Source organism: Coenobita brevimanus, chromosome 108, assembly GCF_032717465.1.
Source record: "Coenobita brevimanus isolate Jiangsu-jjx chromosome 108, ASM3271746v2, whole genome shotgun sequence".
Lineage (NCBI taxonomy): Eukaryota > Metazoa > Arthropoda > Malacostraca > Decapoda > Coenobitidae > Coenobita > Coenobita brevimanus.
The window spans coordinates 12106468-12124108 of NC_137061.1; the positions used below are offsets into that span (position 1 = coordinate 12106468).

At 40.3% G+C, this 17641-nt stretch overlaps 1 protein-coding gene across 2 annotated transcripts in view; it reads right to left on the minus strand.

The window, feature by feature from the left end:
- Positions 1-17641, minus strand: part of LOC145416987 (aldo-keto reductase 1B-like) — an 84627-nt gene that overhangs the window by 32281 nt on the left and 34705 nt on the right. The window contains exons 3-4 of one of the 2 annotated variants that reach the window (XM_080285830.1): positions 12624-12740; positions 6844-7038 (exon numbers count right to left, since the gene is read on the minus strand). In XM_080285830.1, coding sequence (XP_080141956.1) covers positions 6844-7038; positions 12624-12740 — 312 coding nt within the window. Of the gene's footprint in view, positions 1-6843; positions 7039-7538; positions 7734-12623; positions 12741-17641 lie in introns of both variants that reach the window. The other variant, XM_080285829.1, reaches the window with a different exon arrangement.

Here is a 17641-nt window from a genome sequence, read left to right on the forward strand (position 1 = left end):
CCCAAACTCATCCACCAAGCCTTGCAGCTCCCCTTCATCTTCACTCAACAACACAGTATCATCTGCAAACAACAATAAAGAGAGTTTCCAAACACTACCCTCTCTCACCAGGGTCACTCCAACATCCACTACCCTACCTTGTACCTCTTTTATTACCCCATCCATGTACAGATTGAACAACCATGGAGACATGACACATCCCTGTTTCAACCCAACCTTCAAAGAGAAAAATTCACTCAGTTCACCATCCACACGCTCTGCAGCCTTAGCACCATCATACATACTCTTCACAGCATTCAACAACTTCCCATCTACTCCATATATTCTTAATACTTTCCACAATCCTTGTCTATCCACCCTGTCATATGCTTTCTCCAAATCCATGAAAGCCGCATACAACTTCTTTCCCTTCTCCAGAAACTTTTCCACTAAAGTTCTAAGAATGAATATCTGATCTACACAACCTCTTCCCTTCCTAAAGCCTCCCTGTTCTTCTCCAACTAATTCCTCTGTTATTTCCCTAACTCTGTCAATAAGTATCCTACCATACACTTTTCCTATTATACTAAGAAGACAAATGCCCCTATGATTACCACACACTTCTTTTTCCCCTTTTCCTTTGTACAAGGGAATAGTTATGCCTGACTTCCAATCCTCCAGGACTCTACCTTCCTCCCAGGCCAATCTGCACATCTTCCACATCCATTCTACTACAATCTCTCCTCCATGCTTCAGCATTTCACCACACACTCCACCAATTCCTGGGGCTTTCCCCAATTTAACTTTCTTCATTGCTTTCACAAGTTCTATCCTACTGATTTCTTCCTGTCTTCTCACCTCTCTCCTTCTCCCAGCCATTCCCCAGCCACTTATACTTGCATTACTTCCATCCTCTATGTTCAACAATTCCTTAACCCCTACACCGCGGGCTTGTTTACCAATTACTTGCGTGTGCCGCGGGGTTATTTGGGCTCCGACAGACTCTCAAAAAATATTTGCCAAAAATCAGTTATTAGTCCTAGAATAATAAAATTACATATGCTTATGGCACATACCTTCAGCTTTCTCCTGGAATGATTGTTGAGCCTTCGTCGGTTACCGTAGGACTTGTGGAGACCTCTGAAGTAGGGTAACGAAGTCTCCACTTTACACTTCCCAACAACCCGTAATATGATTACCACAGCCAGATACAAACACTATAAACACTATTCTACAATTTTCAAGTAGTTTGGGATCCATACTCAAAAAAAAAAACACTGTGAAAGCAATGGAAATTACGAGCGCGTCTGATCGTCGCACTGGCACTAGTTCGCTCATGGTAGTCTGTCATTTATTATTCATAAAACCCCTCACACTTTATATTTCTATTACTATATAACACTTATATATATCTACAGTCTTTATCCATAAGTTTCCTTCAGTAGTATTAGTTTATTGTCACTGTAGGGATTCAATTTCTTTCAGTAAAATACGTAGCATTCACTTTCTCGTCCTGTACAGTATACTGGCATTGAGAGTGAATGTCACTTTCATCTTCACTCTCATAACTCATAGCATTCAGACATGCTAGAGTGAAACTCACTTTCATTACTCCTAGGGTATATACTCATATTCTTATAATACTACTCATTTACATTTCTATTTACGATCTCTATTTTATTTACGTTATTTCTATCTATCTATCTATTGCCAGACGCCTCAATCCCGTTTGGGGTGGCCACAAACAAATCGCCTCCAAGTCGCCCTGTCCCCCGCCATTTCACCACCCTGCTCCCAACTCACACCCCCCTCTCTCATATACCTCTCCACCCCATCCCTCCATCTCATCCTCGGTCTCCCCCTCCCTCTTCCACCCTCCACCTCACTCACATACACTCTCTTCGTCAGTCTTTCACCCTCCATCCTCTCCACATGGCCAAACCACCTCAGTGTGTTCCTCACAACGCTCCCTATCACATCCACATCAACACCACAACGCTCCTTTATATCCTCATTCGTCAGCCTGTCTCTCCACGTGACTCCACAAACTCCTCTTAAATAACTCATTTCCACTGCTCTCACTCTTGACTTGTGTCCTTCCAACAACGTCCAAGCTTCACTTCCGTACGTTAGAGTTGGTATCACAATACTGTCATGTAGTAACTTTTTTACTTCCATGCTCACTTCCCTGTTTCTTATCACTGCTTTCAAGGAACCAGCAACCTTTCTTCCCTGCTGTACCCTTTCAAGCACTTCACCCTCCAAACCTCCATCCTTACTCATCACACTACCCAAATACTTAAACGTACTCACATTTTCCAATTCCTCACCATCCAACCTCGCTATACATTCACTGACTTCACCTCTCTCAAAGACCATCACTTTACTCTTCCCTACATTCACCTTTAGGTTCCGTTTCTTACACACTCTCTCAAACTCATCCACCAAGCCTTGCAGCTCCCCTTCATCTTCACTCAACAACACAGTATCATCTGCAAACAACAGTACAGGGAGTTTCCAAACACTATCCTCTCTCACCAGGGCCACTCCAACATCCACTACCCTACCTTGTACCTCTTTTATTACCCCATCCATGTACAGATTGAACAACCATGGAGACATGACACATCCCTGTTTCAAACCAACTTTCAAAGAGAAAAATTCACTTAGTTCACCATCCACACGCACTGCAGCCTTAGCACCATCATACATACTCTTCACAGCATTCAACAACTTCCCATCTACTCCATATATTCTTAACACTTTCCACAATCCTTGTCTATCCACCCTGTCATATGCTTTCTCCAAATCCATGAAAGCCGCATACAACTTCTTTCCCTTCTCTAGAAACTTTTCCACTAAAGATCTAAGAATGAATATCTGATCTACACAACCTCTTCCCTTCCTAAAGCCTCCCTGTTCTTCTCCAACTAATTTCTCTGTTCTTTCTCTAACTCTGTCTATAAGTATCCTACCATACACTTTTCCTATTATACTAAGAAGACAAATGCCCCTATGATTACCACACACTTCTTTTTCCCCTTTTCCTTTGTACAAGGGAATAATTATACCTGACTTCCAATCCTCCGGGACTCTACCTTCCTCCCAGGCCAATCTGCACATCTTCCACATCCATTCTACTACTATCTCTCCCCCATGCTTCAGCATCTCACCACACACTCCATCAATTCCTGGGGCTTTCCCGATTTAACTTTCTTCATTGCTTCCACAACCTCTATCCTACTGATTTCTACCTGTCTTCTCACCTCCCTCCTTCTCCCAGCCATTCCCCAGCCACTTATACTCGCATTACTTCCATCCTCTACGTTCAACAATTCCTTAAAGTGTTCTCTCCATCTGCTCACTTTTTCTCCCTTCTCCACTAGTAATCTACCATGTTTATCTTTCACTCCCCTGCTAACTTCACTTCCACCCTGTCTTACTCTTTTCACTTCTCTCCAGAACATTTTCTTACAGTCCCTCCACTTTACACTCAAATTCCTTCCAAATTCCTGATCCACTCTCTTCTTACTCTCTCTTACTAATCTTTTCACCTCTCTCTTCCTTTCCACATATAACGTTATTTACATTTCTATTTTATTTACAGTGTTATGCACTGTCACTTGAAATAACTTATAAAACTATTTTCCATTGTTCACGTATATTTACATTCATTACTTTCACTTGCTGTTTACACATTATTTACACATTATTTACAATTCCACTTGCACTGTTTTACTCAATAGAAAGATCGTAGTCACTCTTTTATCAATTGTCAGCCCTTTACCTCTTTCCACACGAGGTTTAGTAGGGGGTAAAGGTCACAGAGCCATTTGCATGGGGGTGAAAAAAGGCCTTGAAGTCAGCAAGATGAAACATACGTCCTCTCACTTCGGAAGATGACAGTACACTGATAACGCAGGGGCAGCCTAGAGGCCTGCTTTAGGGGTTATTCAGAGTTACCAATATTACTTCTTGAAACAGCTAAGTCTAGCACTGATATGATTGGCAGGAAATCTAGACAATACATTATAAATTTGGTAGTTCCAGGTGAATGTAAATATCATTTAGGGTTCTCCCTTCCCTCCTTACAGGTATATTTATTACGAAAATAGATTAGAGGCCTACTTAGGAGATATATAATCAGAGCTACCAATGTTAAATCTTGAAACAGCTTTGTGTAGCACTGATATGATTGGCAGGAAATCTAGACAATACATTATAAATTAGGTAGTTCCAGGTGAATGTAAATATCACTTAGGCCTCTCCCTTCTCTCCTTACATGTATATTTATTACGAAAATAGATTATACGGCATATTTCAAGTGGAAAAAAACAGCGAAAATTAGCGAACGAGTGCACGCGAGGTGTTGTCAGGTGATAATTAGCCAATTCCAGGTGTATGGCACTCTCACTTACCTGATTTCTTTCTTGTATATATTATTTGGTATAAGAATACGACATAGGGCTTATTTCAATGGATGAAATCAGTGAAAAATTCCAGGAAGATTTACTTAGCGTAGCATGGCCGGGCAGGCGAGGAGGATAGGGTAATGGAGGGGGGGTCGGGAGGGGAGTCAAGAACAGGGAGAAATGGCTAAATTGTCAACAATGGATGGGAGTACAGATGAGATTAGGAGTGCTGACTAGTGTTGGACATTGTCAGTACTGATAGATGATACAAGCCCCCACTTGAAAGCCCGGGTGAATTCAAAATAACACAGAATCACAAAAGCGACGCCCCGCGGTATGATCCCTTGCTCCCAAGCGTCACGAAAGTGACGCCCCGCGGTTAAGGGGTTAAAGTGTTCTCTCCATCTGCACACTTTTTCTCCCTTCTCCACTAGTAATCTGCCATTTTTATCTTTCACTCCCCTGCTAACCTCATTTCCACCCTGTCTTACTCTCTTCACCTCTTTCCAGAACATTTTCTTACAGTCCCTCCACTTTACACTCAAATTCCTTCCAAATTCCTCATCCACTCTCTTCTTACTCTCTCTTACAAATCTTTTCACCTCTCTTCCTTTTCACATACAACTCTTTCTTCCGCCTCTCTACTTCTTCCACACCCCTATTTCTCATCCATTCATTGTATGCTTTCTTTTGTGCCACAGCCTGTCTCACTTCTTCATTCCACCATGCTATTCCTTGCACCCCCCTCAGTCTTCTCTTCATCCCACACACCACATCACTTTGCTGCACATATTTCTTCTGTGAATATCCTGACCACACCTTCCACATCCCCCATCTGCTCCAATTCATATTTGGCCAATCGTTCCTCCACTTCTGCCTTATATTCTGCCTTTTTCTCATCCTCTTGTAACCTTTCCACTCTCCTTGCAAATACTAGTAATAACTACAATGCTAGTAATTACACTACTTCAATTAATTCACTGCTAAGTACATGAGGCAGGAAAAACTGGGTAATTTTAGTGACTGAATTTCTTACAGTAACACAGGTAAATTATGTGGTCCTCAAACATGCCTGCTTTAAAAGCTGAATGTGCAATGTGCAATTTAGCAATCTACACAGGGCTTGCAACTTTAACACTGACATACTGTAATGGGAAGAAAAGGGAAGGGAAGATCAAGGATGAATTGAAGGGATGGAGCAGAAGGTCTGTATATGAGAGAGGGGTGTAAGTTGGAGGAAGGGCAGCCAAACTGCAAAGGATAGGGGAACACGGAGGTGATTTGTTTGTAGGCAACCTTAATGGGGTTAATGTAGGTGACAAGAGAGAGATAAAAGTTCAACTTGATTAATCTGTAAAAGGTTTCCACCACTGGCAATCTGTACATGTGCAAAATAGTAATCTACATATGGTGTGCATCTTTACCAATTAGCAGGTGTGCAATCTACGTGGCAGCATCCAGACTGACTCAATCGGATACGTTTATGTGAAGCTACAGAAGGTGGTGAATGTTTTTGGTGTATCCGATAGAGCCAGGATTTCGGGGGCTTGAATGATGAGTGAACTGAACCGTGGTCATATGGATTGGGCAAGTCTGGGTCTGGACATTACTACTCCTAACCCTACCCTTGGGTGGGAAAGGAGGTCTGGATGATGATGGTGCAATCTACAGACCTGCAACTTTACTAATATATACACATGCCACAATAGTGGCCTGCAGACATGCAAGTTTAAGTCTGCATGAGGCTGTTGTTTTTATCATTGCTTAAGCCTGGTCTGTGTGGCTGAGCAAACCCGTTCACTACACATTGGCAACTACTTCTGTGGGGCTGTCCTACAGGTACAGTATAGAACATGTACTGTGTAGAGGTCTGGTGTCCCTTTGTGGCAGACAGCACCTCACCAGCGCTGGACCCACACGTACAGTACAGTGCATACACCATGTAGGGATCCAGCACCACCCTTGTAACGGACAGCATAATACCAGGGTCGGATCGGGGTCCTTCCCATGGTGAGGTGCAGGGAATATGAAAAGGTTTAGCTCCCAAGTCGATGGCTGCTCCACCCAGGATGTACAGCATCACCACATGCAGGCTTCCTGTGTATAACAACAGTGAACTACAGGTTTGTGACTTCAGTGATGGGATGCATTTTTTTTTTTTTTTTTTTTTTTTTTTTTTTTAAAGCAAACAAGTGAGTGACTTTACTGATCTGTACACAACTACACACACAACTTAAGTGACCTGCAAACTTACAGTGAAGAACTTCAGCAATCTACTGAAGATCTGCATCATTAGCAATCTGTAGACATGCAATATCAGCAATCTATTTAAGGCTTACATCATTAGAAATCTGTAGACAAGCAACTTCATCAATCTGTAGGAAGTGTGCAACTTCAGCAATCTACAGGAATCTGTTCATGCAGCAAGAGTCTCATGCAGTTTCTCTCTAACCTGATTCGTCACTGGCACAACTTTTCCATTAGCAAGGATTTGTTCAGTCTGGTCTTTATTGAAGTTTGATATGCCAATGGACTGAGTAAGGCCCTGTTCTAACGCCTCCTCTAGGCCTAACCACGCATCCAAATAATCCACGCCGCTGTACAGTTGTTTTCCACTTGAGTCCGTTGGGAACATCTCTCCTCCTTCCTATACAAGTAAATGAACTTGGATGAATAGTAAGAATAAGAAGGATGATAACTTGGCCATTTTCCAGCCTTTTCTGCCTGGCTGATCACTTACCTTCTTCAATACAGTGCAAACTAAAAAATCTGTAGTGCATGTAACCATGAAGTGTTTCAACTTTTGATAAACTGGATATTGGATGTAGTATTATTCTTGATATTCTTACGTCACAACCACACCAGATGCTTGCTAGTGCTGGCAAATGAGGGCATGAGTTCTGCATCACTGTAACTCATACATGTGGCCCCACTGGACACAGGCTGGTGCAAGTGAGAACTTCTGCAGATTACAGTGATGTAGAGCTCCCACCTGCACCTGACTGTATCATGGTATTTGAACTTTAGATGTTTCCAAATTTTTTAGGCTGCACTAAATCACTAATGGTTCTATGCTTGCACCTGAAAAGGAAACTGATTATCTAAGAAGGCACACAGGTTATTTTGCCACAGACTGTACTGTAATACCTGGTTGGTGACTGGCTTGATGGTGCAGTTGTCAAGAATGCGCTGAGTCTGTTCCGAGTTAAAGTTTGAAATTCCAATACTCTTGGCCAGCCCCAGACCCACTGCCTCCTCAAGGGCATGCCACGTCTCAAGATAGTCAACATCTGTCACCAGGAATTCACCATTCTCGTCTTTTGGGAACAGCTCAGCATTTTCCTGGAGTTGTTGTCATTTATGTGTAATATATCACCCGCAGGATGCACACATGAACAAAGAGACAGACAGACAGACAGACAGGCAAAGAAGCACACAGACAGTGGCACACACAAACTCTGACTCTGTCTTTAAATTTTTGCATACATCAGTCACCAGGAAGTTATCATTCTCATTTTAAGGGGAACAGCTCAGCATTTTGCTGGAGATGTCATTATTTATATGTAATATATCACACTCAAGAAAGACAGACAAGAAAATATAGGGAGGCTGAGCAACAAAAACACAGACAAGACATGCATACAGTCTCTCCCTATCAAAAGTTTTGGGTAATGAGTAATCCCTGCATTAAACACACACACACGCACACACACACACGCACACACACACACGCACACACACACACAAGAAAGGGAACAGACAGAATCCACTCAACTACCGACCAGTACCACTGACCAATGTTGTAAGATACTAGAAAAGCTGATGAGAAAAGTCTGGGTAAACCATATAGACGAACACAGTATGACAACAGAAAGGTAGTTCGGTTTTAGAAAGGAAATATCAGTGTTACTAAGCTATTAAGATAGTATGACAGTTACAGAAACATTACAGAACAGAGAAGGATGGGTGGACAGTATCTACTTAGTTTTCAAGAAAACATTTGACAGCATACCGCACCAAAGACTTTTATGGAAACTGTACCATCAAGGAGGTACCCGAGGAAATCTGTACTGCTGGATGTAAAATTTTCTCAGAAAATGGGAAATGAGAACAGTACTAAGAGGAAATTACTCATCATGGAGGGAAGTGACTAGTGGAGTTCCACAGGGCTCAATGCTAGCACCAATTATGTTTTTAGTGTATATTAATGACATAGTAACACTGGAAATGAAAGCTATCTAAATATGTTTGCTGATGATGCAAAAATACAAAGAAGAATTTCTAAAACAGACTCTTGTAAAGAGATACAAGAAGAATTACATAAACTTCATGAATGGAGTAATACATGGCAAATGGAATTCAATGTGGTCAATTGTCAGGTAATCAAGTTTGGTAAATGTGGAAAAAGACCTGATTGGGATTATAAGATAGGAAATAAAACCCTACACACACATCAGAAAGAGAGAAGGACCTAGGTGTGATTATCAATAACAGACTATCTCCGGCTGACCACATCAGTGAGAAGGTACGGAACATGTATACACTGCTTGCTATGAGAATAACATTCACATATATAAATGAAGACATGCTGAGAAAGATAATAACATCATTCATCAGACCAACATTGGAGTATGCATAAGCAGTCTGGAATCCTTATCTCAAAAAACACATAGACAAGATTGAAAAAGTACAAAGGGGAGCTACAAGATGGGTACCAGGCTTAAGGGATCTGAGCTATGAAGAAAGACTAAATAAACTGAATCTACCAACACTACAGGACAGAAGGACAGGAGGAGACATGATTATGCTGTATAAATGCATATCAGGGAAGGAGAAAACAGACATAAATGAATATATAACCCATGGGGAAGGATCGGCAGGAGGACATTGCAAAAAACTACATAAAAAGAGAGGCGATAAAGATGTACAGAAATTCAGTATCCCAAATAGGACAACTGATCAGCAGAATGCACTACCGAATGAAATAATGTGTGCCAAAACTATTCACAAATTTAAGGATATGTATGATAAAAATGGTTTAAGATACAGGACAGTACGAGCTTGACTCATTCCTGTAAAGATACAATTAGGTAAGAACATCCACCCACCCATCCACCAACACACACACACACACACTCTCACTCTCTCTCTGATGTGATTAGTGCAGCAGTGTTGGTTGGGGACTGGTAAAGTCATTTCTTATATGTATTAACAAAAGATAAAATATAAAAATCCAAAATTTTAAAACAAAAAACATACAAAATTACAACTACAGATCATACATTACAAAACAAGACATGCAACTAAGTGTATCAAAACACAAGACAGGTGAGTAAACATTTTAAAATTCATAATACAAGACATAAAGTGAGCATATTCAACTTAAAAATACAAAATCATCAACAGATAAAATGCATAAGAGCTGGCATGTTCATACTTAAAATACAAAACGTATGAGACAGTTTGTGATCCCCCATCTTTGGCAGGGGTTACATTACATGGATACCCAGAGACATATTCTGACAAAGTAGAGTGTAACCCTTAAAGCAGGGCCATCACTTAACTATTTAATGGCCCAGAACCCACTTGTTTTTCCCTAAAGCATCACTTGGCATTAGAATCTACTTGTTTTGAGTGTATTCTATGATTATTTTTTTAACAACGGAGTTTGTTGAATTATGAAAAAAATATATATATATTTTGTGATGGTATACTCTATAATATATATATATATATATATGTAGATATACATCCATACATATATATATGTATATATAATTATTTATATATACATATATATATATACTGTGTATATATATATATATATATATATATATATATATATATATATATGTAGATATACATCCATACATATATATACGTATATATAATTATTTATATATACATATATATATATACTGTGTATATATATACTGTATATATATATATATATATATATATATATATATATATATATATATATATATATACATACAGGTAAGCCCTTAATTCACGCGAGGGTTACATTCCCAGACCCTTCGCGTATGTGGTAAATTCGCGTATACATTGTACCTTTGTGTGCACATAATGACGCATGTCTACTAAGTATATTACATCTGAATAATACTGTTTATTCACTACATACACCTTATAAACTAGCATAAAGTATGAAAAACAACAAAAATGTACGAAATTTAACACTGAAACCTGACAAGCACAGGCGTAGGTGGAGACACTTCAGCGGTCTGGTGCACACACCCTCACTGCCTCCCATATGCTACATTCTGCCTTCTTTATTGTCCAAACAGTTGACTCATTCACCCCAAACATACGGTTCCGTGCCAGTTCACAGGCATAGGTGGAGACACTTTAGCACAGCCTGGTGCACAAGCCCTCACTGCCTCCCATATGCTACGTTCTGCCTTCTTTATGGTAAGAACAGTTGACTCACCCCAAACACACGGTTCTGAGACAATTCACCATGAAGTCAATTCACCATCAAATCATGGACGATTCCCTGTCATTCTATAAATATACTTATTATTGATTAATTAATACTTTAATAACTAATTTCCATGGGGATTTTATAACTCATATAAGTAAAAAACTAGTGTACTGTACTTGCTAAATAAACTGGTATGTAAATAAATGACGGGGAATCGTCCTGACGGAGAATTGTCGCCGCCATGCCTCCCTTAAGTTTGTCCAACACTTTAACTTTCTCTGTCAGCAACATCACTTTACGAGTCCGTTTTGGTGTGTTACCACATGCATCACTAGCACTACGCTTAGGCCCCATGTTGGCAGACAAGGCAAGCAATCACTGGAATGCAGAAAAATAAGTATTGTACCCATACTACGTACACCTAAAACCTATGTATGTATGTATATGCAACCAGTACCATTGATGAAATCAGCACACTTCTCTAAACTGCTGACTTAAGCTAAGGTTCCCACGCTCGGTGCTCGCTGTGAGTCAGTATGTGGCTAGACATCTAACAGAGCACAAGCATAGAAGTTCTCTCTGGAATAAACCTCCATTATACGTCACCTCAGATCTTTGGAATAAACCTGAATGGGGAGCACAGGGCTATTGAAACAATTTATCCCACCGCTGCCACCAAATTGTTTCAATAGCCCCGTGCTCCCCACCCAGGTTTATTCCAAAGATCTGAGGTGACGTATAATGGAGGTTTATTCCAGAGAGAGCTTCTATACCTGTGCTCTGTTAGATGTCTAGCCCCATACTGACTCACAGCGAGCAGCAGGCGTGGGAACCTTAGCTTAAGTCAGCAGTTTAGAGAAGTGTGCTGATTTCATCAATGGTACTGGTTGCATATACATATATACATAGGTTTTAGGTGTACATAGTATGGGTACACAAATAATGATTCGCGAGTCACGCATGGTTCGACCATTGGATTCACACTGACTGTGTGGTGCATGGTAGACCGACCTCCCACACACACACACACACACACACACACACATATATGGATGTATGCACACAGGCAGCAGGTAGGCATTTTTATATTTTATTTATTTCTCTTGTATATTAAAATTATTTACTTGAATACTATAATTTTATGTTTTAATTATTGTACAAAAAATTCGTGGATAACCGAAATCGCCTGAAAAAAGTTCGCGTGAATTAAGGGCTTACCTGTATATATATATATACATTATGTATATATAAATATATATATATATATATATATATATATATAAGAGCTGGCAAAGCAGAGTGCTGTGAAAGATGAGGGATAACTGTAACTTCAAAATAAAAATGGTACTTAACAGCATATTACTGTAGACCCAAAATAAATGATACATGAATACTGTAAACATACTCAACTCAGTACAGGTGGTCCCCTACTTATGAATGGGTTACATTCCGAGAAACTGCTTGGAAGTGGAATTTTGTATAAGTCGAAAATGCATTTAATACACTTAACCAACCGAACATCACAGCCTAGCCAAGACTACCAAGCCTTTTAAACTTGCTTAAACACCTACATTAGCCTATAGTTGGACAAAATCATTAACACAAAGCCTATTTTATAATAAAGTGTTGAATATTTTATGTAATTTATTGAATATTGTACAGAAAGTACAAATTCGTAAAGTTGAAAATTTGTAAGTCGACCGTTCATAAGTAGGGGACCCACCTGTACAAGAAACTTAGAGTATCAAATTTCAAAGTTCAAAGACTTACAGGTTATTCAGTATTACCTTATATCCCATGGGCCAGTGAATGAGGTACAGGTCCAAATAGTCAAGGCCAAGGTTGGCGAGGGACTGCTTCAGGGTTGGGATCACCAAGTGGCGGCTATGGAATGTGTTCCACAGCTGAATAGCAAATACATAAATCATCAGTACAGCACACTAACTACAGTATAATAAACAAAAAAGTGTAAGGAGCTCATGACAAAGACTTGACACCCTCTTTTTTAACCCTTTGAGCACCACCAGTGATACGTGGTTCCCAAGAGGTGTCATTTTACCACCTAAGCATGACATTGCCTTTTTTTTTTTCTTTTTTTTTTTATTTTTTTTTTTTTTTGGCAAGTTACAAGGTTATCCGATGGTGTAGTTTTCATATCTGACACTGAAATTGCTTACAAATTACAAATAAGCTCAAAATTCAGTGTTTTTACAAAGAACCTTGAGGTTAAAAAAAAAAAAAATGAATAAAAAAAGTGTTCAAACAGATGTGAAATATTGTAAATGCCAAGAGTGCAGGTTTACTTACCTAAAGACACAGACACACACATTACTAACACAAAATACAATTATACAATGTAATAAAAAGTACACTTCCTTGAAAATTAAAGTTAGCAATATTGTGGATTGTGCATATACAGTACATGTTCTTGTTATTAAAAAAAAAAAAAAACGCTTTTATTCCTATACACTTCACCCTAACAGTGCATACTTTCTGAACAAAAAAATAATTCAAACTGATACCAGATACATCCAAAAGTACAGGTTTACTTTCCTAAATACACAGATACACATGACTAGCACAAAATTCAATTATCTATCTATCTATATACCTAGGCTACTTCCCCCACAGAAAGGGAGGTAGCTGAGACAGGACGACACACTCCCAATTTACTCATCCACACACACACACACACACACACACACACACACACATTCCTTGAAAATACAATAATAATAATAATAATAAAGTATAATGATAGTGAATAAAAAAAAAAAGCCTACAGAACATATTAATAGCCTGCTTAGCATTCCTGGTGACACAACCATAATGTACCCAAGTGTAGGGCAGGCCTGACCCACAGTCTTAAGCTAAAATACCTTTCTGATTCTCAAAGAAAGATCTGCTACTTTCATAAACTCATTAGTAAATCATTTCAGTGTAAATATTGGTACAGAGAGCTATCAGCTTGACGATCAGCTGATCAATGTTTACGACTCGCCTGTCAGTCATTATACTCCACACATTTTCCTTGTTTTACCACTAAATATTTCATTCAATTCTATATCACTTTAATCTACACTTATTTGTGGTTCATATATACCAACATCTTATATGTAAATTAACGATATGTCACTTCTGAGCCGGAAAATACAAGAGTCCAGCAATTCCTCTTGCATGTTGGTGCAGTGTGGGCTACACTCTTTACAGTGGTGCCACATCCCACAGGCAGGTCACATAACCGTAAGTGCACATCTTTTTATACTAAACAGTCTAGACCAACATACCCATATCCCACACCAAGCCCTCTTCCTCCCATCATCTCCACATATCACCTTCTGCTCCCCAAACCTCGCCCCCACTACATCATGGAGAGTGGTCAAAACCCTAGGTTCTGATCACCTCCCAATCATCATCACTACCAAAACCAGAATCACCCCAGCTGGCCACAAACACACATACACTAATTATAAGAGAGCCAACTGGGAGGCCTTTGTAACTGAAACAGAACAACATATCGAAACACTAAACAGTACACCCTTCACAAACATCAACACCGCTGTGCACACTTTCAATACAATTATACAAAACGCAGACAAAAGACACACCCCTAGAGGCAACAGAAAGAGACACAACCCCCACTTCACACCAGAAATTCAAGGCTTCATCAGACAACGGGACACACTGCGACACTCCCCAACACCCCATACACAAGACACCATACAACAAATACAAGAACTCAACACTCAAATAAACAGTAAAATATCAGAACAGCAAACATTAAACTGGAAAAATTACCTCCAAACACTTGACCACAAAACAAACATCAGCAAACTCTACAAAACACTAAACAGCATCACACTTTCCAACAGCAACACCACACAATCACACACTGCCATCACAATAACAGACACCATACCCTCAAACAAACAACAAGCAAACACTTTCATCAATCACTTTTCACAAGTCAGCCATCTAACCCCCCATCTGGAAGACCGACGTATCATCAGACATAAAAGACACTTCCCCACAGATCCAGACTACGCACCTTTCACTTACAACCAGAGGAAGCACATCATTAACAACCTCAAGCACTCATCTGCCTGTGGACCAGACAACATAAGCAACATTCACCTTAAACACCTAGGACCACAAGGCATACAAGCACTCACCAACATATCAAACTACAGCTACTCACACAACATAATACCCAACATCTGGAAGCATGGCAATATCATCACTATCCCTAAACCCAACAAAGACCCCACGTTACCCTCCTCACATCGCCCCATCACACTCCTCTGCGCCCCCTCTGAAGTCACTGAACGACTGATACAACACAGCTTTAGGCCACTATACTCCACAAACACCCTTCTTACAGACCTTACACAGAGAGTTTTCGATGGCATGAATTCAGCTAGGCCACCACACAGAACACTCCTAGTCACACTTGACATTAGCAAAGCTTTTGATGCCATCCCCCGCCACAACCTCACAAACAAAATACTCAACACAAACATGCACAATAACACAAAAAGATGGCTGGCAAACTACTTAGCATGCAGATGTGCACACATAACATTTGCCGGTCAGTCTTCTAACATCAGAAACTTCACAAACGGCGTCCCCCAAGGATCTGTTTTGTCCCCTACACTCTTTACTCTATACATGCATGACATACCCACACACCACATATACACACAGCTACCTATGCAGATGATATAACACTTACATGTACACACCAAAACTCAAACACAGCTGCACACATCATTCAACCTTACCTCAACACACTACACGAATGGTTCACCACAAACAGGCTCAAAATAGCCCCAGCCAAATCTCCAGTTACTCTTCTCACAAACTGGACAGCAGAACACAGTCACATCCCACACCTCACCATAAACAACACTCCACTACCACACACACACACAAAATCCTTGGTGTAACATACAATACATCAATGTCATTCAAACAACACATCACAAACATTAAAAATAAAATAACACCAAGACTCAATGCTCTGAGGTCACTTGCCCATACAACATTCGGACACAACAAAGAAACCACCACCACAGTATACAAACAATACATACGTTCAGTGATGAATTATGCAAGCCCTGCCTGGGCTTCTAACCTGACCAAAACACACTACAACACTCTACAGACCATACAGAACAAGGCCCTAAAAATAATCACAGGCAGCACAGCTACTACACCCACAGACCACCTACATCAAGAAACCCAAGTCCTCAAGGTCAAGGATCACCTAGACATGAAAGGCACCCAGTTTCTGGCTGCAGCCTCCACAAACCCACAACATCCACTACAGTACATGGCAGCACATCCACCCACACCAAGGAACATCAAAACAACACCCAGCACACGATACCATACACAAATACTGTCATCTCTCCCCCCTCGCCCACCTCAGACCAGCTTCCAGAAGCATATCCACACTCAGATCACTCGCCGCTCCATTCAGACACTTAAAGACAACACACAGCTGCATGCATGGCCTCCTGACATCCACCCTGCTGAATCCTATCTTCCTCGTGAGGACAGGGTCCACCTGGCCAGGCTGAGATGTGGGCACCATCCAGCCCTCTTAAGCTACCAGAAGAGGCTGGATGACTCTGTTGCTGATGCCTGTCCAGGATGCAACACAGCACCCCATACTATTAAGCACATTATGGAAGAATGCATTGCACACAATCACCTACGCCAACAACACAACATACACTCTTTGAGAGCTCTGTGGGAAAGCCCGGTCTCGGCCATGGCCTTCCTAAGGGACTCGGGGCTGTTCGGCCAGACTGCCTAGGGAACAACTACTACTACTACCTTAAGTGCACTGTCAAACCTCCTTGATGATGGCTGAATTAAAAAACTAGTGACTAAAAGTTTTTCCGTGGCGTATAACTAAAGTTATGTCCAACTGACGAATATTACTCAACCTGACTTTATCCGCATTTAGTACTCAAAGGGTTAAACCTGGCAGTTACTGAACTGGATATCTGGCAGCTATATGTGAAACATATCTATACAGAATTCTAACTAAAACTATATGAAACTAGATTTATATGATTAATCCTTTTGCTATTACTGACACATGTGTATTTCACTCAGGCCAACACTCTGCAACACTGTACTGATTAGAGCTTGGGCATCCTTTAGTCAAATGGTTAAAGGTTAAGTGTTCCAGTTTTAGCCTGCATGTAATAATGGTACCAAAGTGCATCAATAAAAACAAGAGACTTAAAAATTTTCCAACATTTCCCTTCAATATTACCCATTCTTATAAAGATACAGAGTAGACCCTCACTCTAACAGACTAACTGGGAGAAGCCTGATCCAATAAAACCAATAGTTCATTATATCCAACTGTTCCTTCCCCCAGTGGGATTTGAAGCAAGTCTGAAAATGAATTAGTACAACAGCATATTCTAGTGCTAAAAATGTAAACTATACCATTTTACACTAACCTGGCCCATAATTTTGCCCTTTTGCAACTTATTTGACATCCTTGTCATAGCATTATTTCATGACCAGTACTGTACAGCACATTATTACTAGTCTGTTATTACAGCTCAGCAATCACAATGGGGAGAGAGCAATTTCGGGTTAGGCTGGTGTAAAAAGTGTAGAAAACACGTATTGCATCCCATTAGATGGACAATGTTCATTATATCTGACGGAAGTTCAAAGGCCATTGTAGTGTCAGTTAAATCTGATATCTGCTATACAAGGGTCCAGTATTGTGAGGGTCTACTGTAATCAAAACAGGGGGATAGCACATTCCAGGTAT